This window comes from Megascapheus bottae, chromosome 3 (genome assembly GCF_031878675.1).
Source record: "Megascapheus bottae isolate mThoBot1 chromosome 3, mThoBot2.hap1, whole genome shotgun sequence".
Classification (NCBI taxonomy): domain Eukaryota; kingdom Metazoa; phylum Chordata; class Mammalia; order Rodentia; family Geomyidae; genus Megascapheus; species Megascapheus bottae.
The window spans coordinates 71,338,927-71,362,875 of record NC_143511.1 but is presented as its reverse complement, the minus strand read 5'-3'; the positions used below and the strand labels follow the sequence as shown (position 1 = coordinate 71,362,875).

Sequence of the window (23,949 nt, the reverse complement as noted above, 5' to 3'; positions counted from 1 at the left end):
GTTTTTTAAATTATGGCTCTTTGTATTTTAAAGTGAAAGGAAAAGAGTACACTTCTGATTCACAGTTAAGAAAAATTAAAACTGTCATTTTAGAAGCACTTTGGAAAGGATGGAGGTTACTGGAATTTCTAGCTTATTTTCTTGAGTTTGGAATCCAAATAGTTCTCAAATAAAGATGACCAGCAAAATGGGTGTAGAGCCTTAAAAAAAAAAAAAAAAAAAAGAATATGCAAGCCCTTTTTTTTTTTTTTTTTTGCCAGTCCTGGGGTTTGAACTCATGGCCTGAGCACTGTCCTTAGGCTTTCTCAAGGCTAGAGCTCTACCGCATGAGTCATAACACCACTTTTGGCCTTTTTCTATATATGTGGTACTGAGGAATCGAACCTAGGTCTTCATGCATGCTAGGAAAGCACTCTACCACTCTCCAGGCCCACAAGCCTTTCTTAAAACGGTAGACCAGTATATCATCCTATGTCATTTGTGATTTATAAAGGTATATTTACTGCTTCCATTTTCATAGTGCAGTCTGTCCTTACTGGGCTCCCCTGGTTTCTCCTCCATGCTTTTTCATGAGGTCTTTAAATAGATCCCAGAAAGTCATTACGTGCCCATTCTATCTGACTTCCATCTCTCTCTCATCTCTCTCCTAGAACTCTGAGATGAGCAAGCCTAGGAATTGTGGGGTGCTTACTTTCCACTGTGACATTCCTGGAGGCCTTCACGGGAGGAAGGTTCTTAGCACTAGAGTCCATAGTGTGTGTGAGGTGTCCCTGGACTAAGATGCCTCTTGTGAAGCCACCAGGTAGCAAGCGTGGTGTGTTGAGAAGACACCAAAGCTGTTGGCTTCACACCGCTTCTTTTCTTTCCCAGGAGTTGGCGGAAACTTGTCGCATCAAAGGAGTACCCACATTTCAGATGTTCAAGAAAGCCAACAAGGTACGTCTCCATGGAAACCAGCAGGGTTGAATTAGATTATAGAAACTTCAGAACAACAACAACAACAACCGAAAAGAAGGCCACTGCATTTGCTTTTATTATGTGGCGGTGTGATTCTTGGTTTCTAAACTTGCCTTGCTGCAAAGGATTAAAAAAAAGAAAAGATAGTCTTTCAGAAAATAACATGATAAAATTCACACAACAATGCATACATACAAATGCATAAGGTCCCCACGCATGGGGCGTGGCTATGAAAAGCTATCAGAAGGCTATCTAGCTTTGCACATGAACATGTCATGGATTCAGATTCTCATGACTCACTAGCTATGGGACCTTGATTGGTTTTCTCAGTAACTTTATTGAGAAAACTATCTTTAAAATGAGGATCACCATCATTTTTTCCTCACTGGGTTATTATAAAGATTAAATACATAGCTGAGGTGTAGTTCCATTGCAAAGTACTTGCATAGCAAGGGCAATGCCCTGATTTCAATCTTCACTATCTAAAAAGACAAAACTAAATAAAATTACATTTAAAAATAATAACAGATTGGGAGAGTGTGAGAAAAGAGATAACATTGTTCAAAAGGAAATGTACTGGTCACCTGACATTTGTAACTGTAACCCCTCCAAATATCACTTTTATAATAATAATTAAAATTCTAATATACTACTAATAATAAAATTAAACTTAAATACGTGGTTGGAGATCTCACTAGGAAAGCTTGCATTGACATCCAGTCTCTCCTTGCAGATACAGTAAAACTAAATTCACTTCTCTGAAATCACCTCAATAAAAGCACTCCCCACTTTCACTTGGGATAATGCAACTAGAACTGAGTTATTGAAACAAGTGCCATTTATCTATTTTTAAAAACTAGGGTCCAACTTTCTATTAAGGACCGTTACAAGAAACGTCTTCATATTTCTGGTAAAACCTCTGGCAAAGAGCCACTGTCCATTATGCCCTTTTAAATGTACATAGTATAAAAGGTATTATAATAATTTTTCCTAGAGCTGGGTTAGAATATTCACCTTCCTTGAAAACATGGTCTGCCTCCTTGCATTAATGCAGAAGACTTAGAGTGTGGTTTTCCCTATTACTGGCAAGAATCTCAGTATTATTTCCTCTGTGTAAATTCAATAACCTCCCTAACTGGCATTCCTACACTCTATTATCCTTTCTGCTTTCACTAATGGGGATTTTTCTGGTTGCTGGAAGTTTTCTTATAAAGGTTAGGTAACAACTGGCGGGAACAAAAGAGAACACATGTCACAGTTTTAGGATAGAGGAGAGAGCCAAAGTGAATTCCAGATAATAAAATATGGGGAGTTTATTCTTTCCTTTGATGTAGTATAGTTATCCACGACATCACTATCATGTTCCAGAGAGATTTATTATGGTAAATAAGGTCATTCTTGTGCTCCCTAGTAGATGGGGCACACAAAACCCTGGCAGGTGATTTTGTAACCAGAATAGTACACAGTATTCCAACTGCAATAGACCTCTTATCTAAAAGAGATATATTCCAGGAAACCCACATCACTCCCCTATGGTTACCTCAAACCTTAATCTATATATACTATGATTCTCCTATTTTGTTCTTACTGTGATTTTAGAAAGACATCATACAAGCTTTTTTCTTAAGTCAAGAATCTCCATTTCATATTTTCAGATCATACTTGACTGAGTAAAAGGATAGAAAGCAAAGCTACAGATAAGAGGGACAATATATAAATATGATTTATAAACCTAATATCCAATAAAGGCTGTAACGCATCTCTAGGAAAAAAGATGTAGGCATAACAACTGATATATGTAGAACTACTTCATGATGCTTTAAGTCCCACCATTGGAAAAATTAGAATAATAACTTTGAGTTCATGATCAGCCTGTGTCTATGCAGTAGGGTGAAGGAAGAAAAATGAAGAATTAGTTAATTTTAGACAACTGCTTTAAATATGAGCCATCTATCAAAAATTGAGTCCCTCTTTCATTCTTTAATATTAGAATAAAATGACTTTGCCAAAGCACTTAGGTCCAGTAGAAGAATGGTATGGACTATGGGCATTTATATGCTAATAAATGAATTAGTTATAATAAATGAATGGTTCAGAAAAGCCATAATTAAGTGGGAAGAAGGTCTCCTCCACATTCCTATGACCTGCAACATCTTTATTGATAGACGAAAGTCATTGCCAACTTCATTCCCCTTGAAATAAATGTAGAAACAAAAAGAATCCCAATCTCATTTCCACCCTGGAATTTCATTTTTCCTAAATTTCCAGTTCTTGAGTACTTTATTCAGTGATTTACAAACACTTACTACAAGATCCAGTACAGTAGCCAGTTGCATTCATAGCTGAGATTTGTTCCAACACAGACTACAGCACAAAGGTGAAAAGAAAATGACAGGCCGTGGTGAAGTCTAGAAAGGTCCAGCAGACTTCTGCTCTCCTTCCTTCTTGAGGACACCAGGCAGCATGTATATGCTCACTCTCTAGCAGTACAGTTCAGGTACATGTGAGGAACAACTCTGCTTAGAGAAAGCCTTTTGAACCAAGAGGGCATGAGAGCTTTGTGGTAGTGAGGGCTGCTTTTTTTTTGGCCAGTCCTGGGGCTTGAATTCAGAACCTGGGTGCTGTCCTTGAGCTTTTTTCTCAAGGTTAGAGCTCTACGACTTGAGCACCATTTCCAGCTTTTTCTATGTATGTGGTACCAAGGAATTGAACCCCAGTCTTCGTGCATGCTAGGGAAAGCACTCTACCACTAAGCCAAACTCCCAGCCCCATGAGGGGCGCTTTTTATGGAGACATCTTGGTACACTGTCATTGCTAAACAGCCAATCATAATAGTGGAAACTCAAGGTCTCAACAACAAACACTATAAATGCAATATTGATGTTCAGGCAAATCAACTTGACAAGCCAATATGGCATCACTCCAAGTTCACATAACAAAGTAAGTCAAGAAGACCACACCTGAAGGACTCCTATACTCCCAGCAGTGGAGAAAAGCCAGTCTCGATTCTCCTAGAAATATGCAAGAAGTAAGCAACCATATCCGCTGGATTCTCTTTTACCTTTTTTTTCTCCAAAGGAATCATTCTGATAATCACAACACTACCCTTAGAATAAGTAGTCCTGGTACAAAGTTGATCCCACTGAAAAACATGACTGGGACCCCTCGGAATAACCCACCTTTGGGAGAATCTTAGGTAGCAGAGTGGAAACATATCTAGCCAGGTAAAAGAGGAACAGTTGTTTTATATAACTATCAAGACTCAAAAGTGAAGAAAAGAGTGATGGCCTTCCAATCTACATGCACAAGGCAGACTGTGGAGCCACTTCTTGTGTGCTGTCAGAAAGAGTAGACAGCATGCCTGCCTCTAAACAGAACATTCCCACAAAGATGTGAGCTCATTGTTTCAGCTAGACTTAAAAGATATGCTCACCTCTGAATTCAGGAGGAAGTAAGTGAAAGGTTATGGAGAAGAGTCATGCTTTCTTAGTTCTGGGCATCTGAGCAGACAATGGAAGCTGTGAATATATTGCATTGTGGGGAATCTGTTTCATCCTGCGAAGAAAGTTCTACCCCACACTTCCAGTAATGGGCAGAATGACAACTCTTGCAGCCAGTTCAGAATCACTTTTCCCATTTCTAGGTGTGGCTTGAGATGGGTCCTCAGAACTTCAGACTCATTCCCTGCTTTCCCCCTCACTGCAGCCTCGAGGAGCCTATCCCTCTGGGAAGCTTAGCATGTCTTCTCAGGAACTTCAGTTGATGACACAGAACAAAAGTTGGCCATGATAGCTGACGACCCATCTAGCCCTCGCTGGGCTTCTGTAAATAAACCCACACTGGAACAGCCATGCCCATTTTGTACACATAATGCCCGTGGATGCGCTTGTACTACAGGAATAAATAATCCCATACAGCCAAATATAGGGACATAGGACCTTGTGCCTGACAAGATAACTCCTATTGTGAGAAGGAAAGCACTTTGATACTACTGATGCTATCAGTGTTCAAGAAAGCAGCTATATGAAGAGCTCAGGGACAGTGCACAGTCATGAGTTCAAGCCCCAAGACTGACACACAAAACCAAAAAAAAAAAAAAAAGACTCCATTCTAACATTTACTAGTGGAATGTTGAGAATGCTGTGGGAGGACTGCAATATATACAATAGACAACATATACATATAGGTATGTATACTTATACACATGTATGTGTATGTGTGTACACATATGTATGTATGTAGAAATATTTAAATATAATGCATATATATATGCACACAGGTTGAGTATCCCTAGCCCAAATGCTTCAGAATATGAAATCTTTTAAGCACCAATAAGATGACATTAACCTGATAGTTTGATACACCCAAACTTTATCTTAAGTAAAAAAAAATTATATTTTTTTTTTGTATTTGGGCAGGGAGTGTGGCCTAGTGGTAGAGTACTTGCCTAGTATGCATGAAGCCCTGGATTTGATTCCTCAATACCACATACACATAAAAAGAAGTAGTGCTGTGGCTCAAGTGGGCAGAGTGCTAGCCTTGAGCAAAAGTGCTCAAGAACAGTGCCTAGACCCTGAGTTCAAGACCCAGGACTGGAAAAAAAATGTATAAAATTATCACTACGCTCTATGTATAAGCTAAATATAAAAGAAACGAATTGCATGTTTAGCCTTGGCTCCCATCCCCCAAGACATATTATGTATATGGCATATGATGTCTATAAAAATATTCCAAAAGGGGCCGGGAGTTTGGCCTAGTGGTTATAAAGTGCTTGCCTAGCATGCATGAAGACCCGGGTTCAATTCCTCGGTACCACATACATAGAAAAAAAAGCCTGAAGTGGTGCTGAGGCTCAAGTGGTAGAGCTCTAACCTTGAGAAAGTCCAAGGACAGTGCTCAGGCCCTGAGCTCAAGCCCAGGACTGGCAAAAAAAAAAAATATTCCAAAATCTTAAACCTGAAATACTTCATCCCTAGCATTTCAGATAAGGTGTACTCCATCTACATTTGTTAAATTAATAAATGAGTACATCTCTAAAGAAGTACTCTAGGTTATGCTGAAGATACGCAGTGAGCTAGAAAGATGGGGCAATCCTTAGGAGCTCTTATAAGAAGGTTCGTGTTCACAGTGATGGCAAAACACTTAAGAATTTACAAGGAATGATGGTGGAAGTGGATTTGTGATTTTGAACTTCAGGAAGGAGAGCAAGCCTGAGGGGCTCAAGGCTGGAGGCAGAGAGACAAGTCACAATAACTGTGACTAAAGCCCAAGTGAAGGCTGCCCAAGGCAAAGAGCATGGAATTAGGTAACAAGCGTAATGACAACCTTTAAACCCCAGATCAGCTACAATGGAAAGGACTGGTGTAGTGAAGGACATGAGATAACTCAAACACTCATCCTCTGCCATAGATCATAATTCGATGGATATATATGGAGTGTGATTTGATAAAAACTCCTTAGAGACTTCTACTAGACTTGGCAATCTCACTCTTAAAGACAGAGTTTTTATGTACCCCTCCAAAGACGCCCCCCACAAAAATAAGGACAAGAATGTTCCCAGCAACACCCACTTTGTCAGTGTCAAAATGGATAAAGTGGGTTATTTCCATATAGTGGGATGCACACAAATTAATGTACACCCATAAATCCCCTGAGCATCACTCAGAGTAAAAGAAGACATACCCAGAAGAATGCATGTAGTAGACATTTGCAGAAGTAGACAAAAAAAAAAACTCAATGTGAAGTCATACCTTTGGGTAATGGGATTAGGAAGTATCTAGGTATATCCTCCATTTGGGTATGATTATATAATGTATAATTATATAATTCTCCAAACTGTATATTTATAATGTGTGTACTTTTTAATATATATAGTCATGATTTTTTTCTCATGACATTGGATTCCTTGCTCAAATGACAGGGTAGGTGATAGCCTCCTTCCAATGTACCTAGAAGCAAGAGTCAGACTACACAATAGCCAAAGCCCTTACTGTACTTGGTATCCATTGGCTGAGCTTTGTGACTGTCCAGGTATCACAGTGCAGGTGTGTTATAACTCCATGGTCATGAAATTCAGCTCCCCAGGTACCCTCCTCTGAGCTCCCCTCCTCCCCAAGAGCTGGGCTATCTGCCTTGAGAAACATTATTTTTTGCAAGAAGAGAACTCTAACTTTAGGAACCCTCGCACTCCGATCCCATAGATCCCATATTGTTCTACGCAAGAGGAAAAGAGGAGATAAACGAAGACAGCCAGACCCACCCTTAGAATCACTAAGGTTATCAAAATATCTTCTATAGAATACCGAGAGTACAGAGGACACTCCCCATATAACGTCACCCTTCTGGTCCCCAGGAGAAAAAGAGTCTGAGACAGCACCTAAAACCTAGCATGCCCTGCATCCCACTCCAGCTAGAGATAAGAGAGAAAGTTCCTTTAAAGACCAGTCTATCAAAGTCCCTCTGAGCTCCACCATCCAGCTAGCACCAAACTGTTAGAAAGGAAGTCAGACCCGTTGTAGATCCTTTCAGACCTGATCCTGTCCTGGCTAAAGCCAAGAGAACTATTGTTAAGGAGATGATTACAAACCAGGCAACCAGATAAATCATGAAATTCTGCACCCACACATAGGTAACTCTATTCTCAAGAATCAAACGAGTACTTTGCTGTTGTAGAAGTGGAGTCATGGCCAAGCAGGTAAGTGAAATGAGAACAATGGAGATGGAGTTCACACTGGGGGTTGATACTCAAGAAAGAAAATCCAATCACAGGACACAAAAGCACAGCTCCCTGGGGGAAAGAGTCATTAGATGTGGAGATAATTGCTTCCTTCAGCACAAGAATTTGTTCTAAGCTTTTCCAGTTCCTTCTCCAAAGTCCTAACACCAATCCTGGTTGCTGAAACCCTCTCCCCTTACTGGAAACTCAAGGCTTCAGCCAATCTCAGCCTCAGTTTTACCTACATGCTTCCTTCTCTCCAGTCACCTAATACACTTAGTACTGAGGTGACAGTGGGAGAGTAAGGGTCTTGACTTCTATATTTTTCCAAATGTAAAATGTTTAAGAGGTACACACTACTAAAAATATAGATATATATAAAATATACCCTCTACTGTAAAATCCACCCTGATTCAGAGATGGAAAAAAAGTGCTACTATACAACTGTTACCAAGAATAGAAGTAGGAAATTGAAAGCATAAGCTATTTGATTTCAGAAGATTTCATATTTATATACAATATATAGTTGTATGTATATGTTATATGAAGTAATAACCCTTGGTCTCAATATGTTAAAACCCCAAATTTCAAGAATTGGGTTTTACCATTTCCAATACCATCATGTTTTGGTCTCAGACTAGAAGACTATTCCAAGGAGTTCTAGAAACCTGGCACAACAGTAATTTGGGAAAGGTAACAAGTCTCCTGAACTTAATATATTTCATGTATATTCAAAGTATCTTGAAGATTATAACCATGAGAAGGAGGAAGAATCTTCCGGTTGGGAACAAGATATTTGACAGAAACAATATTTGGACCAACAAATGTTTTTACCTTTGTATATTTGAAACAGATCTACGAACTTTGTGGGGCTGATGCTAGGAAACTGGAAGAGAAGATTCAAGAATTGATGTAAGCTGCTCTCTAAAACAAAATACAAACCTGTGACCACTCTTCCAAAGGCAAATGTGTTTGTGGCTTTCTTTTCAGCAAGTGCTGTGTTTTTCCTCTGTGAGTCTCTGTCCTCATGCTGTGAGATTGCATACTGCAATCTCATTGCAGAATTGCCTAAACTGTTGCCATGTGAGGATTGTATCATTTCCCCTCACCACTCTGGCCTGAGCACTTGCTCTAACAGCTCCTTGGGCAATGTTACTGTGATCTTCACAAGTCATTTACAGCGAAGGGACAGGGCATTGGGCTATTCCAGAGATTTCCAATGGGACAAATCTTGATGGAGATGAAGGAACAGACGGATGCCTCTCTTTCCTGGTATACTCTAAATACACAAATGCTTCTTGCCAGTTGGGCCTGCCCTTCTTGGGGATACAAAATTCTTCTCCAGTGTATCACCTCATAACCAAAGTGTATAACTTTTCTCTCTTCTACCTTCCTAAAATTTGCCTATAAATATATTTTAATTGTTTTATCTTTAAGTAGTTGTACAAAGGAGTTGCCATTCAGCAAAATAGTAAATGAATGCCATGACTCTTTTTTTTTTCTTTTGGTCAATCATGGGGCTTGAACTCTGGGCCTGAATGTTGTCCCTGAGCTCTTCAGCTCAACACTAGTGCCCTACCACTTGAGCCACAGCACCACCTCTAGCTTTCTGGTGGTTAATTGGAGATGAGTCTCACAGTCTTGGGTTAGCTTTGATCCACAATCCTCCAATCTCAGCCTCCTGAGTAGCTAGGATTACGAGTGTGAGTCATGAGTACTAGCTAATGAATGCAGTGACTTTTGGTCAATGTTACGCTCATTCAACCCCCAGCCTACCCCTTCCCTCAGTTTTTCTTTATCGAATAAACATTGCATTTTAGGACAGCATCTACACACACACACACACACACACACACACACACACACACACACACACACACACACACACTTCCTCCTATAAAATTTTTTGCCAGTCTTGGAGCTTGAATTCAGGGTCATGGCACTGCCCGTGAGCTTCTTTTGCTCAAGGCTGACACTCTGTCACTTGGGACACAGTGCAACTTCGGCTTTTTCTACGTCTGTGGTACTGAGGAATCAAACCCAGGGCTTCGTGCATGCTAGGCAAGCACTCTACCATGAAGCCACATTCCCAGCCCAAATGTGTGTGTGTGTGTGTGTGTGTGTTTTAATTTCACAAAATCAAAACAAATCACCAGGCACAGCTGATTCGTTCCTCTAATCCTACTCAATGGACTGAGATCTGAGATGGCATTCAAAACCAGTTGGGGAAGGAAAGTCTATGCGACTCTATCTCCAGTTAACCACCAAAAAGCTGCAAGTAGAGGTGTGTGGCTCAAATGATAGAGCACTAACCTTGAGCGTAAAAGCTCCAGGATAGCACCCAGGCCCCGACTTTCAAGCTGCAGGAGGGTGTGTGCTTACACGCATGTGCACATGCGTATGCATACACACAAACACACACACACACACACACACACACACACACACACACACACACACACACACACCCCAAAACTGAAATCGCTCAGACTTTTGGAATTGAGAAGAAGGTGGCTGCTTTTCACATTGACTGCCCAGCGTGCAGCTGCCCCCAGATGAACTCATGCTCGAGCAGAGCCAGCATTCCCTACCCATTAATTACTTGAGATTTTGAAGACATATGAGTCTGATTTGTTAGCATCCTTTGGGCAATGTCTTAAGGGAAGAAAAGTAAATAAAAGCTTTTGCAAGAAAAAAAATCTATGCAGTCATTCAAAAAAATACTTTTCAAAAACTTTATGCCACACACTGTTAGAAACTTAATTCAAGGAATGTAGTTCAGAGATAGAGCTGGCCTTCACATGCCATTAGAAATGAGGAAGGAAAACAGGATGAAAAATGTCCAAGAATGATCTCTGTTTTTCTCTCTTCACTGGAACTGCCCTTTTCATTGCTCCAGAGGTATGCTTTGTTTGCATCTGCTAGCTGGGACACTGTTCCCTGTCAATATTAAGGATGCCTTATCTCCTTTATAGATGACACAGAAAGTAGAAGTATTGTAGTCCCAGGCCAACACAGTTAAAGCAGAACCTGAACCCAAAACCAAACTAAAAGCCAAAGTGCTAAGAGTCATAATTCAGCTGCCCCAGCAAATTTTACTCATCCTATGACGGTGGGAGTGGGAGTGAAAAGAATCCCCATAAAGACAGAAGGCTAGAAGCACATACCTTCTCACTTCAGAATCAACCATTGAAAATAAAGCACCATCTAAAAATTGATAAAAGGACACATATGGAATTATGCTAACCAGGCATGCTAGTGCATGCATGTCTACAATCCCAGCACGTGGGAAGCTGAGTCCAAAGGATCCTTAGTTTAAGGCAAACCTGAGCTGGAGAACCTCTTCAAAATAATAGAGAGCCAGGCACCAGTGGCTCATGCCTGTAATCCTATCTCCTCAGCAGGCTGAGATCTGAGAATCATGGCTCAAAACCAGCCCCGGGGATCCTGGGCATGAAAGGCCATGAGACTCATCTCCAATTAACCATCTGAAAGTCAGAAAGTGGTAGAGCACAGGCCTTGAGCTAGAAAGCTCAGGGACAGTGCCGAGGCCCAGAGTTCAAGCCCCATGACCAACAAAAGAATAAAAATATATGTAATAGAGAGCCATCCATGGTGGCTCGGCCTGGGCTACATCTCTTACGTTCGCTTCGGCACCATACATATTAAAACTGGAATGGTATCAGAGATTATCATGGCCCCTGCACAAGGGTGACATGCAAATTTGTGAAGCACTCTATATTTTTAAAATTAACAAATGTAGTAGTGATACTCACCAGATACTATGTTGAAAATAAACTGCACACTTGAGAGGGCAGAGATGGGAGGGAAAGCCTGAGAGAAAGCCAGGGAAGGGGTTGACGCTGTCCAAAAAGAAATGTACTCAGTATCTGACTTAAGCCCTAGCTAACTGTATTTAACTGTAACCCCTCTGTATATCACCTTTACAATAACAATTTTAAAAAATACCATAGACTCAATAAAAATTGAAAAGTAAAAACAAAAATGTTTGATAAAAAAAACTATGCTTGCATATATAAAGACTCTCTGCTAAGCAATAATATGCCAAAATCTTTTGCATTCATCACCTTGTTAACTTTTACAAATGCCTGAAAGGATTGCACTAATCCACATTTAAAAGATAGCTTTTTTTTGGGGGGGGGGATTGTTCATGGGTCTTGAACCAGAGCAAGCTCTTCAGCTCAAGGCTGGTGCTCTACCACTTTGAGCTACAGCACGACATCTGGTTTTGTGGTGGCTAATTGGAGATTAGAGTCTCGTGGACTTTCCTAGCAAGGCTGATTTGAACCGTGATCCTCAGATCTCAGCCTCCTGAGTAGCTAGCATTATAGCATTACAGCTACTGTCACCGGGCTGAGAGCTAGCTTTTTCAGAAAAAAATAAATAAATCTTGTAGTAGCTTGTAGTAGTTGCCAATTTGAATACTTAATAAATTTCAAGCTGCAAATGGCATTGCTGAATGGAGAGATGCATAATAGTCTTTCAATGAGCAATTAAGATAGCTACTGACACATGCTCCTTTTTCACTCTCCTCTTTTTCCTACAGTGCTAGGAATCAAACCCAGGGTCACATACATGCTAGGTAAATGCTCTGCCACTGAGATATATCCCAAGTTTCAGCAGTATTACTTTTCTTCTCTGGTTAGGAGTTTGGCCTGGTGGTAGAGTGCTTGCCTAGCATGCAGGAAGACCCAGATTTGATTCCTCGGTACCACATATTTATAGAAAAAGCCAGAAATGGTGCTCAGACTCATGTGGTAGAGCTCTAGCTTTGAGAAAGCCTAAGGATAGTGCTCAGACCCTGAGTTCAAGGCCCAGGACTGGAAAAAAAAAAAGGGAAGAGAAGGGAAGGGAAGGAGAAAGGAGAAGAGATGGAAAGGCCAGAGGAGAGAGGAGTGGAGACATAGCAGGGAAGGGAAAAATGAGGAAGGAAGAGGAGTGAGAGTTGTAAAATAAATAAAATGAATGAATGAATGAATGAATGGGGGCCGGAGTTTGGCTTAGTGGTAGAGTTCATGCCTAGCATGCACCAAAACCCCGATTCGATTCCTTAGTACCCATACATAGAAAAAAGCTGGAAGTGGTGCTGAGACTCAAGTGGTAGAGCTCTAGCCTTGAGAAAGCCCAAGGACAGTGCTCAGGCTCTGAGCTCAAGCCCAGGACTGGCAAAAAAAAAAAAATGGCAGTACTCAAAATTCAAGATTAAAAGAGCATTTTGGGCCAGGCACAGTGGCTCACACCTGTAATCCTAACTACTCAGGAGGCTGAGACCTGAGGATCCCAGATCAAAGCCAGCTTGGGAACTAAAGACCAAGAAGACTCATCTCCAATTAATCACTAGAAAACAAGGAGTATGCTGTGGCCCAAAGGTAGTAGCCTTGAGCTGCAGAGCTCAGGGACAGCACCCAGGACCAGATTTCAAGCCCCATGACCCACAAAAAAGGGGGGGGGCATTTTAGTTCCCCAAAATGGTTTTGGGTTTTTTCCCCCTTTTAAGTAAAAATCATGTTTTCAATGATGCTTTTTATCTTTCTAACCCAGATTCCTGTCCCTAAGTGGGATGGGAGCTTCTGCACTGCATTTAGGGTCCCACAGCTTGGTCCAGTCCAGCATTTCTTTGTCACAAGCTTGGTCTTGACACTGAGGCAAGAGGAGAAGTTTCAAGCCCAGTGTGGTGATTCGGCCTGTAATCCTAGCTATTCAGGAGGCTGAGATCTGAGGACTGTGGTTCAAAGCCAGCTGGGGAATGAAAGTCCGCATAAAAGTCCTGTTAACTTCCAGAAAACCAGAAGTAGCTCTGTGGCACTGTGGTTCACGTGGTAGAGCAGAGTGGTAGTTTTAAACTGAGGAGCTCAGGGTCAATGCCTAGGGCCAGAGTCCCACAACCTAAAAACAAAGAGAGAAACCCACTCTCAAGATAACAGAACCACTCCCCCAAGACCAACATTAATCCACTAAAAACCAATTAAAGGCCCCATCTCTCACCACTGTTGTGTTAAATTTCCAACCCATGAACCCTGGGGACACATTCAAACAATAGCACATGGTATATGCAAGATGCACATAAGTACCTGTGCTCCAGAGCAAGTCTCACAAGACACTAGCCCGCTAGACAGAGCAGCCCTGAAAATGCTTTTGGAGAGGTGGAACAGAGTGGAGAGTGAGTTCCATGATTCCTGTGGCAGAGGACTCACAGAATGACTTGTCACTAATGCATCTCAACATTGTCTGCAGGTTGAAGCAGGCAGGCCCCGAGCTCTCCTCTCACATTCTATCTTCTCATTAAGAACCAGCCTCAGAGTCTAAGAGAATTCCCTGTAAATGAAACTTTCATTGCCCCCATAGATGCTAAGGTCTTAGTGTGACTTCACTTGCCCAGAGCACAAGGGCCTGTACTTTTATAATGGTCCCTTTTCATGTGTTTTGTTTTTTTTTATCATTATTAAGTAGCTGTACAAGAAGGGTACAATTTCATCAGTCGAGTTATGAGTACAGTGTTTCTTGGTTGATGTCACTCCTTCCATCCTTTCCCCTCATTCCTCTGCCTCCTATCCCCACCCTCAAGTTACATTGTCGGGAGCAAGAGTGGAAACAAACTGTATTTTGATTTGCATCAGATAATTGCTTGATTGTCTCATTGTTTTTTGGCCTTCTCCTGTTCAATTGATCTGAGATTTTTACCATATGAATGTAACCCTCAACAGCTCCCTGATTAACGATCTGGATGTAACACCTGGGAGGGCCCTGGTCTCCGGAGGGGATAAAAACTTTGTGTTAAGAATAAACGAGGGCAGTTTGTGCTTGGGCTGCAGACCTCCTGGACCCGATGTGTTTGTCTCTCTTCTAATTTTTCCAGTCCCTGCCCCTTATTTCAGGAACCCCAATTTGCTGCCGGGAGGCCCCGGCATTACATAGCTCATCTTTTACATAATGTACATTGAATATAATGACTGTATTTACTCCCTCTTTCTTCCTCCATTCCTTAGCCTTCCCCCCTCCTATTTTCTCTCCCTTCCCAAACATGTTTCTGCTTCCTGGTGTTCATTTTGATGAACAGTACATTTGTTGTTCGGAGGAGTTATACCTCTGGATTCCTCCCCCAAACATACCATCCTTTACTCAGTTTGCATGTGTTTAACGTACGGACCTGTAATACCTGTTTTATTTTAGATCTAGCTTCCATATATTAGAAAAATATGTGCTGTTTGTCTTTCTCGCTGAGCTTCATGTACTTCCATCCATTTTCCCTGCATCTTATTCTTTCTAATGGATGAGAAAAATTCCACTGTGTATATGCAGCGCATTTTCTTGATTGATTGGGTAGGCATCTGGGCTGATTGCATAGCTTGGCTATCAGCATGAACGTGGATGTGCCCGTGTCTTGACTGTACCTTGACTTGACGTTCCAGATGAACACTCAGGAGTGGTATCACTGAGTTATAGGGTAGTCCTATACTTAGTTTTTTGAGGAATTGCCAAAGTGCCTTCTAGAGTGGTTGTATTAGTTTACAAGCCCACCAGCAGTGTAATAGAGTTCATTCTCCAGGCCTCACCATACCGAATGGCATTTGTTATTTTTTTTTAATTCTCAGTGCCGGCCAATCTAACTTGGGTGAAATGGAATCTCAATGTTGTTCTGATTTGCATTTCCTTTATGGCTAAGGATATTGAGTATTTCCTCATGTGTTTATTGGCTTGATAATGGCCTTTTATCTTAAGAAAAGAAAAAGATGCGATTTGACTGTTATTGATTTTTATTTTGTATTAATGTTTATTTTTCTTAGTTTCTATTTAATTTATACAACATTATCTTAAAACAAAGTAACAAAGTGCATCTTCTATGATAATGGTAAATACCATTTCATGACACTTGCTTGGTTTCATAGCAGTTCTAGAGGAGGCTCAGGCCACATAACACCTTTCTTGCAGCTTCTGATGAGTCAAGTCTGAACACCAGCACAATAGGGCTTCATCTTCACAGGGCTGGTCTAGTACAGGCACTGGCCAAGAGAGCTGAGGAACCCTGGCATCGCCTGGGATCTTCAGCAATGCACATTTCAAATCCTTCTTAGAAGCCTTGGATCCGAAGTTGGCCAGTGGGGGAAGGGGGGCGCACCGGTGCAGATAAGGGATTCATAGAAAATCTAGGTGTTCTGCTAGGCACTAACTTATATGCACAACAAAGGTTCATTTAAAAAAATCAGTGGCTCCAGGTACGGTAGCACATACCTGTGTGCCAGGCCAGAAGGAGCACAAAATAGAGGCTTACCAAGGCTACACAGGAAGGCCTTGTCTCAAAAATAAATAAGGCCAGGAGTGTGGCCTAGTGGTTAAGAGTGCTTGCCTAGCATGCACAAAGACCCAGGTTCAATTCCTCGGTAGCACATACATAGAAAAAAAGCTGGAAGTGGAACTGTGGCTCAAGTGGTAGAGCTCTAGCCTTGAGAAAGCCCAAGGACAGTGCTCAGGCCCTGAGCTCAAGCCCAGGACTGGCAAAAATAAATAAATAATAGCCAGGCACAATGGCTCACACCTCTAATCCTAGCTGCTCAGGCTGAGATCTGAGGATCCAGGTTCAAAGCCAGTCCTGGGCACAAAAGGACCTTATCTCCAATTAGCCTCTAGAAAACCAGAAGTGGGGCTTGGCCCAGGGGTAGGATGATAGCCTTGAGCTGAAGAGCTCAGGGACAGTGGCCAGGTGAAGTTCAAGCCCCAAGACCCACAATAAATAAATAAATAAATAAATAAATAAATAAATGTTATAGACCCTTTGATAACCAAGAATCCCAAATAAACAACTGGAACAGCAGCTCTAAATTTGTGATAGAATGTTTATTGGAGTTTCATTTGATGTAAGGGTAAACATAAAAGCAGTGGGAAAGAAAAAGTCATATGGGTCAAGACTGCACAAACAAATGAAACCAGTCTCTCTCCCAATAAGGTCTGCAACCTTGGAATACATCATTCGTTTTTACATGGAGGAGATGGATGGAGACGGGTCCTAGGGCCATGTTGTTTGAAAAACATAACTTAAAATACTAGAAACAACTCTGTAGGCTGAGATGATACTCAGCTGAGAGAGCAAGTCACATTCTCAATGTGTGTAGGGGCGGGGGAGAAGAAAATATATTATTCCATCTCTGCAAATCCAGAGAGTTGAAATCCCCACAATTTACTTTCTTTTCTGGCAGTATAAAGATGCAAATTCAGGGCCTCCCTCTTACTGAAAAGATGCTCTGTGACTTGAGCCATCTCCTTAGCTCTTTTGTGCTAGAATTATGTTTTTCAGTTAGGATCTCATACTTTGGCCCAGAAGCAGCCTCATCTGAAGGTTTACCTATGGGTGATCTCCAAGACATCGAGGACTATGTGTGCCTACCACCATTCCTACCTTATTGACTGAGATGAGATCATGCTAAATTTCTCCTTGAGAAAGTGGAGATACTGGAATCACTAGGATTTTACACATGAGCCCCTCACCACTCTGTAAGAAAGGATACAGGTGTCAGGAAAATTGCTGACCTCATCTCTTCACCCAGGTAGAATACTTTCTGAAAATCTTGGACTCTGTTAATATTTAAATATGTCATAATCACAATTTCAATTTAAAAAGAGAGAGGGCCGAGAGTGTGGCCTAGAGGAAGAATGCTTGCCTAGCATGCACAAAGCCCTAGGTTCGATTCCTCAGCACCAACACACAGAAAAAGCCAGGCGTTGGTGCTGTGGCTCAAGTGGCAGAGCACTAGCCTTGAAAAAGTTCAAGGACAATGCCCCGGCCCTGAGTTCAAACCCCAGGAATGGCAAATAAATAAATAAATAAATAAATAAATAAATAAGGGAGCATTCATTTTTTCTGTTTCTCTGGGGTTTCTTTTTCTTTTTTCTTTCTTCCCCATCCTGGGGCTTGAACTCGAGTTCTGAGCACTGTCCTTGGGCTTTCTCTCTCAAGGCTAGAGCTCTACCACTTGAGCCACAGCACCACTTCTGGCTTTTTCTATGTAAGTGGTACCAAGGAATCATATCTTCATGCATGCTAGGCAAGCACTCTACCACTAGGCCAAACTCCCAGCTCCTCTTTGGAACTTTTAAATGTAGCTATTTGCTGGTTGGTTTGTTCATATATCTGTGTGTATTTGTATTTATGGGGACAGAACCCAGGGCTTCACACACAGCAAGCACGTGCTCTACCACTGAGCTCCATCCTGGCTCCTAGAGCTTTTAAGAGATAGTATAGGAGTGAAAGGGTAGAGAAGAACAGACAAGGACAAATGCTTCCAGCAATGTTCTGTATTTTTTTTATTTTTTTAATTTATAGTCAGGAAGAGGTACAGAGAATTATAATTACATTCATAAGGGAGTCATTACATTTCTTCTACAATGTTCTGTATTTCTATAAAGCCACTTCTGTCCAAGGCCATCCTGATTCATCCTCACTCAAATAGGTGGGGCTTTTTTTCAAGACAATTCTACTAAGGCCAAAGTAGCCAGGTAAGACTCTGCCAGCAAGGAAGAAAGCAAGTTTTGCCAAGATTCTTTGCCTTCCACTTCCCAAACCTAGTCATCCAAAATCATCTGCCTGCCCCTTTTTTATTGTCACATTATCTATTTTTACAACACAACTTCTTATCACCTTATATTAAACAGGTGAACATGGGTGGTTTTGGGCTTTTTTGTTTGGTTGGTTTATTTTGTTTTATGTTACTGGTGGGGCTTGAACTCTAGGCCTGGGCGTTGTCCTTGAGCTTTTCAGCTCAAGGCTAATGGGTGTTGTTTTTCTTTTAACAACTTTTTATCACCCTATATTAAATAAGTGAACATTGTTCTCAAAAGTGAAAGAAAACACAAACTTGAATTCATAAAAAAAAAACAAAATGAGTGTCTTCCCATTATCTCTCTCCCTTCTTCCCTCCCTTTTTTCTCCTCTTGCCCACCTCCAGCAAGATAGGTCCAAAAAGAGAATTAAAAAGAAAGCAAAAAGGGGGTACATGAGAGCTGCCTACAGTTTTTCTGCTCAATTATTATTATTTTTCTTTTGCCAGTCCTGGGGCTTAAACTCGGCATCTGAGCACTGTCCTTGGGCTTTCTCAAAGCTAGAGTTTTACCACTTGAGCCACAGCAACACTTCTGGCTTTTTCTATGTATGTAGTACCAAGGAATCGAACACAAGTCTTTGTGCATGCTAAGCAAGCACTCTACCACTCCGCCAAACTCCTGGCTCTCCTCAATTCTTTCTCCCAGAAATATAAGACCCTGCCCTCAGGCTGCTTGTGCAAAGTCTGATTATATTTATAAAAATGAGGGAAAAGGCCGGTGTGGTGGCTTATGCCCATAATCCTAGCTACTCAGGAGGCTGAGATCTGAGGATCCAGGTTCAAAGCCAGCCTGGGCACTAAAGTCCATGAGACTCTTATCACCAATTAACCACTAGAAAACCAGGAATGGCACTGTGGCTGAAAGGGTAGGGTGCTAACCTTAAGCTGAAGAGCTCAAGGACAATACCCAGGCTCAGAGTTCAAACCTGGCTACTGACAAAAAAAAAAAAAAAAGAGTAAAAAGATGTGTCTAATCTGCTTTGGGAATGGTTTCTCACTGAGCACAGGATGTCTCAAGTCATTCATTTGTGGGCAGAAATGATCTGATTCTCCCTTCCCTTCCTCACCCCCAATGCCCATTCTCTCCACAATTTATTTTCCAATGCTATGTGCTCTCCTTCTGGAACTTCCTTTCTCAATCTCTGACTAGCAAATCTTGCTTCTCTTTTAAGATCACTCAAGAAACACTCCATCCACCTAAATCAACCACAAGTTCTGTAAAGCTTCCCTTGACTCTTCCAGACAGGGAAAACTTCACCTGGCTAGGAAGTCACATTACAAATCCACTGAGGCAGCAGCAGCCATTTTTCTGTTAAAGTCGTGGGTTTCCAGGTCTGCCTAAGATCAAATACATGGTGCCTAGTTCTATTCACTTTCAGCGCAACTAAGGTAACTTTTTCACATAACTATACATTGTGTAGAAGTTGTCTGTAGTTGCTATTTCTAAATCTGGCAACTCTATGACTATGTTCTTATGCCCATCTCCATTGGAAGCCAGCTTCCTAAAGACAAAAGCTTTGGCTCTCCATCTTTGTGTGACCAGTACCCACAACACTACCAAGTACTTAGTACAGATAACTATGGATGGGAGGAATTATGACATGAGTGACTACATATAGGTTTTTTACATTGTCTTTAATTACAATCAAGAATCCACTTCTATTTCAACCTGGATATGCAGCTAGCAATGGAAGAGGACAAGAGAACGTGCTCAAATGTAATATCTTTGATATTCTAGAAGATGATCTTGTTGGAAGGATTAACGTTGCCTGCATCATTCTCAATCTTGTCTGTGACACAGAATAACGTACACACCGCATGATTTCTACACTTCACAAGTCTCCAGCCTTCTACATAGCTCACACTATGACAGTAAAAACTTACACTGTCCAGTCAGGCACAATACAAATGGCACCGCCCAAGAATGAATGTACTCCTTGTTGGAACTGGTTCCATTCATGAGTTGGTAATGAGTTTTTGTATTCAGCTGGGGTTAAAGCTCTCCTGTCAGAGAAGTATACAGCAATGGAGACTCCCAGACGTAAGTCACACAGACCCAGGTTTGATGCAGTGACTCAGCCCCTGCTCAGCTCAAGTCCTCCCTGGGGCTCAGTTTTCTCATCTGTAAACTATGTTCTGATGAGTACCTCCAAAAAGCCACCGAAAGTATCCAACGGGATGATGTACTTGAACATGGAGGTGGTTTGTGTTTTCATTTCCACCGTTGTAGACAGATGCCTTTAACATATTCTTTCCTTCCTTCTCTTTTTCCTTTCCTTCTTTCCTGTTCATTTGTCTGTCTGTATCAGGGTATTACTACATAGCCTAAGACCAAGCCAGCCTGGGCTATATAGAAATCTCTGAATCTGGCTGGGTACCAGGGGTTCATGCCTATAATCCTAGCTACTAAAAAGGCTGAGACTTGAAGATCACTATTCAAAGCCAGCCCAGACAGGAAAGTCCTTGAGACTCTAATAACTCAGGAAAAAAACTGCAGCTGTGAGTCAAGTGGTAGGGCTCTAGCCTTGAGCTAAAACTCAGGGACCGAGCCCAGGCCCAGAGTTCAAGGCTCTCCCCCCCCCCCCCACACACACACACAGACAATCTCTGAGTCCTCTAACCTCAGCTTCTTGATTTCATGATGAGGTGAGTCCTGAACTTTCCTTCTCCTCTTCTTTTGCATTCTCCCAAGAGCAGTACATGCAAGAGCATATGGGGAATGGCCTAAACGGAAGACCACCTGCTTAGCAAACACCAGACGCTGAGTTCAATCACAATACTGAGGGAAGAATGCAATAAAAAGTACTTAGTCATCTGATAGGCAGCCAAATAAACCCAAATTCTAAAACTGCTTGGTGTTTTAGTGCTTTTCATAAAGCTGACACTATTTAATCACAGAAGGGTATGGTATAACAAAAAATTAACCATTATAGGTGACTAGTGGACTGATTTTGTCTTTCATGAATCATTCACAAATGGAATTTGACCAAATAAGAAACTAGGGGGGGGGAAAAGAGTCACTTTAATGCAGCAAAGAAGGAAGCTGGGCAACAGTGACTCATTCCTGTAATCCTGGTGACATGAGAGGTTGAGATTGTTAGGAATCATAGTTCTAGGCTATGGGAAGAAAAAAGTTCATGAGATTCCTTCTCAATGAAGAGCTGGATGCATAGCTGGTTGACACATGCCTATAATCCTCACTACCCAGATTAGCATAGGTGCATTCTACCCCTACCTATGTATGGCAGAGAACAAGATCCTACCTCAAAAATTAGCCCAAATCAAAGTTGATGCTAGGCTGGGTGCCTGTTCAGCAAGCATGGTTCCCTGTTGGGCTTTATACAGAAAAAAAAAATTAGTAAAACTCTTCCCACATTCTCCACCGAGACATTCTATGTGGTATGTGCTCCCATCCCAGGCTCCCACCTTCGGGAACACACTGCCACAGAGTGCTATCTGTCCTCACCAGTGGCTCAAAAACAGTGCGGAGTGACTGGCAGTCTGCTGCCAGCAAGTGAACAGCTTCCATGTAGAAGACACTCTTCAGTCTTGGTCCTTATTCATTCCTAGCCTAATTTAGCTGAAGTAATCACTGAAATTATTTTCCCAACCCTGGCAAAGCCCTCACAGACCTTGGGTTTTATAACCCTGCCACTCCTGCCCTAGAACATCTTCTGAGAATTCCAAAGCTTTTACAGTATACCTGCCATATATTTTTATTTTCACTTTGATCAAACTAGAGCCTCTCCAATGACAAATTAAGTCTATAAAAGTTTACATTGTTCAAATGATATTTCATAGCTATTTTAGCACTTATTCGAAATAGGTTTAATTGAATACTCAAACCCATCCAATTAAGAAGTACACCAAGATTGATATTTGATTTTTTTTGGGGGGGGGGAGAGGAGAGAGGTTGATGGGAGGAGTTAGTCATGGCCCTTGAACTCAAGGCCTGGGCACTGTCCCTGAGCTTTTTTGCTAGTGCTCTACCACTTTGAGCCACAGTACTACTTCCTCTTTCCTGGTGGTTAATTGAAGATAAGAATCTCATGGGTTTTCCTGCCCAGGCTGGCTTTGAACCACAATCCTCAGATCTCAGCCTTTTGAGTCGTCAGGATTATAGATGGGAGCCATAGGCACCCTGATATTTTACTCTTACTAAGAAGAAAGGCAGGCAACTGACATCTTCCCTTTTACAAGGCTTGGGGACTGAAGTTTCTGGCAAACATTCAGTAATTATTGGCTGTGTTGTTGCTATAAATCAGTGTAATAGGGATCTTAACTAACACACACAGAGACCCATGTCAAGTATATCTTAAGTATATCATCCAAGCAATAAACTTATCTCCACCACTACCCATGCTGACAGCTTTAACAAGAGGTGTTGGTTTACAAAACACATCTCCACTCAGAGATATTGAGATATGGTAATAAGCTCAGCACCAAACTTCGGAAATGCAGTAGGGTTTAGGTTATTATTAGAAGAAACCACATTAGCATACATGAAGCGAATCATCTGCTCATGAATCTCGGGCATGTTATAACAAATCTTCATCGTCTCCCAACAGATGACACCTCTGCCAGGAAGTCTTTGGCAACTAATCTTCTACTTTGGCACCTCTGGAAACACCAGGCTTATTGATGTCTCCCCTAGAGACTCAGCACCCTTCACAGGCAAGCTGGTTAGGGTTTTCCAGCAGGGCATTGGGCAAGGACAATTCCCCCAGAACACCACACCATGAAGACAGAGTTTCTGTCTGTCTGTTCACTGTTCTTTCTCCAGTGCCCAGAACACTGGCATTTAGTAAGTACTCAATACCTAGAGTTAAATTAATGAGTATATAATTATGCAGATATTTATTAAGTTAATAATGGTAGGTTGAGAAAATTCACACCAAGGAGGCTATGACTCATAGCTGAGCCAACTGGAAATAAGGCTCTGGATCTCAATTTCTTCCTCTTCCTGCAACCTCTACACGTTACTTTGATAGAGCAATTTTAATGGAAATAAGCTTAAAATGTAAAAATGCTTTAATTAATTATATTTAGGGTGAATTATACCTGCTTATTGATCCAAGGCTGTTCGCATACTCCCTAGCAACCGTGAGAGAAAAACAGAAGCAGGTGTTTGGGCTTAGTTCATGCTTGCTAGCAACTTAGATGAGCACCTTTCCCCCTAGGAAATCATAAGCAATTTTTATTTGGCTCAGAAAAATACAGCTGAAATCCAAGCAGACTTTTAGACACCTCTGTTTAATTTTCCTGCTTCAGGCAAGCCTGGAAGAACTCCTACTGTCATGATGCTTTCACATGTTCCTAATCTCATTCACTAGGAGTTGATTTTATTGTTTAATTTTCAGGTTCCTGATGAAGCTGGTTTTACACAGCAGACAAAAACACAGACCCAAGTCAACTGTCTAGTTGGTTGTGACAACACACAACTCCAACGATTACTAGCTGTGTGACCTTGGACATGTTTCTTAATCTCCCCAGTTTCAAAATCTGTAACAGTGACACACTGGTAGATTATCACAGGATGATTAAGCAGCTAAGTAATGCCTTGTAAACAATAAATGCCATATAAATATTAAATTAATAAACAAAATACACTTTAGTCCCCAAGAAGCTTTTACTAATAATATATTTTATTTAGGTACATAATAG

General features: G+C 41.4%; 1 protein-coding gene and 1 non-coding gene across 4 annotated transcripts in view; both read left to right on the top strand.

The window, feature by feature from the left end:
• The window catches only part of Txndc8 (thioredoxin domain containing 8), a 31,869-nt gene extending 8,134 nt beyond the window's left edge, over nucleotides 1–23,735 (top strand). The window contains exons 4-6 of one of the 3 annotated variants that reach the window (XM_090329168.1): nucleotides 871–936; nucleotides 22,854–22,959; nucleotides 23,646–23,735. In XM_090329168.1, coding sequence (XP_090185294.1) covers nucleotides 871–936; nucleotides 22,854–22,959; nucleotides 23,646–23,653 — 180 coding nt within the window. In that variant the 3' untranslated portion in view covers nucleotides 23,654–23,735. Of the gene's footprint in view, nucleotides 1–870; nucleotides 937–7,585; nucleotides 7,652–8,525; nucleotides 8,634–22,853; nucleotides 22,960–23,645 lie in introns of those variants that run through there. The other 2 variants (XM_090329167.1, XM_090329169.1) reach the window with 2 other exon arrangements.
• Nucleotides 11,314–11,418, top strand: LOC150065766 (U6 spliceosomal RNA). The gene has a single exon (XR_016535092.1). It is a non-coding gene; the product is annotated as a U6 spliceosomal RNA (small nuclear RNA).
• Nucleotides 23,736–23,949: the final 214 nt, after the last annotated feature.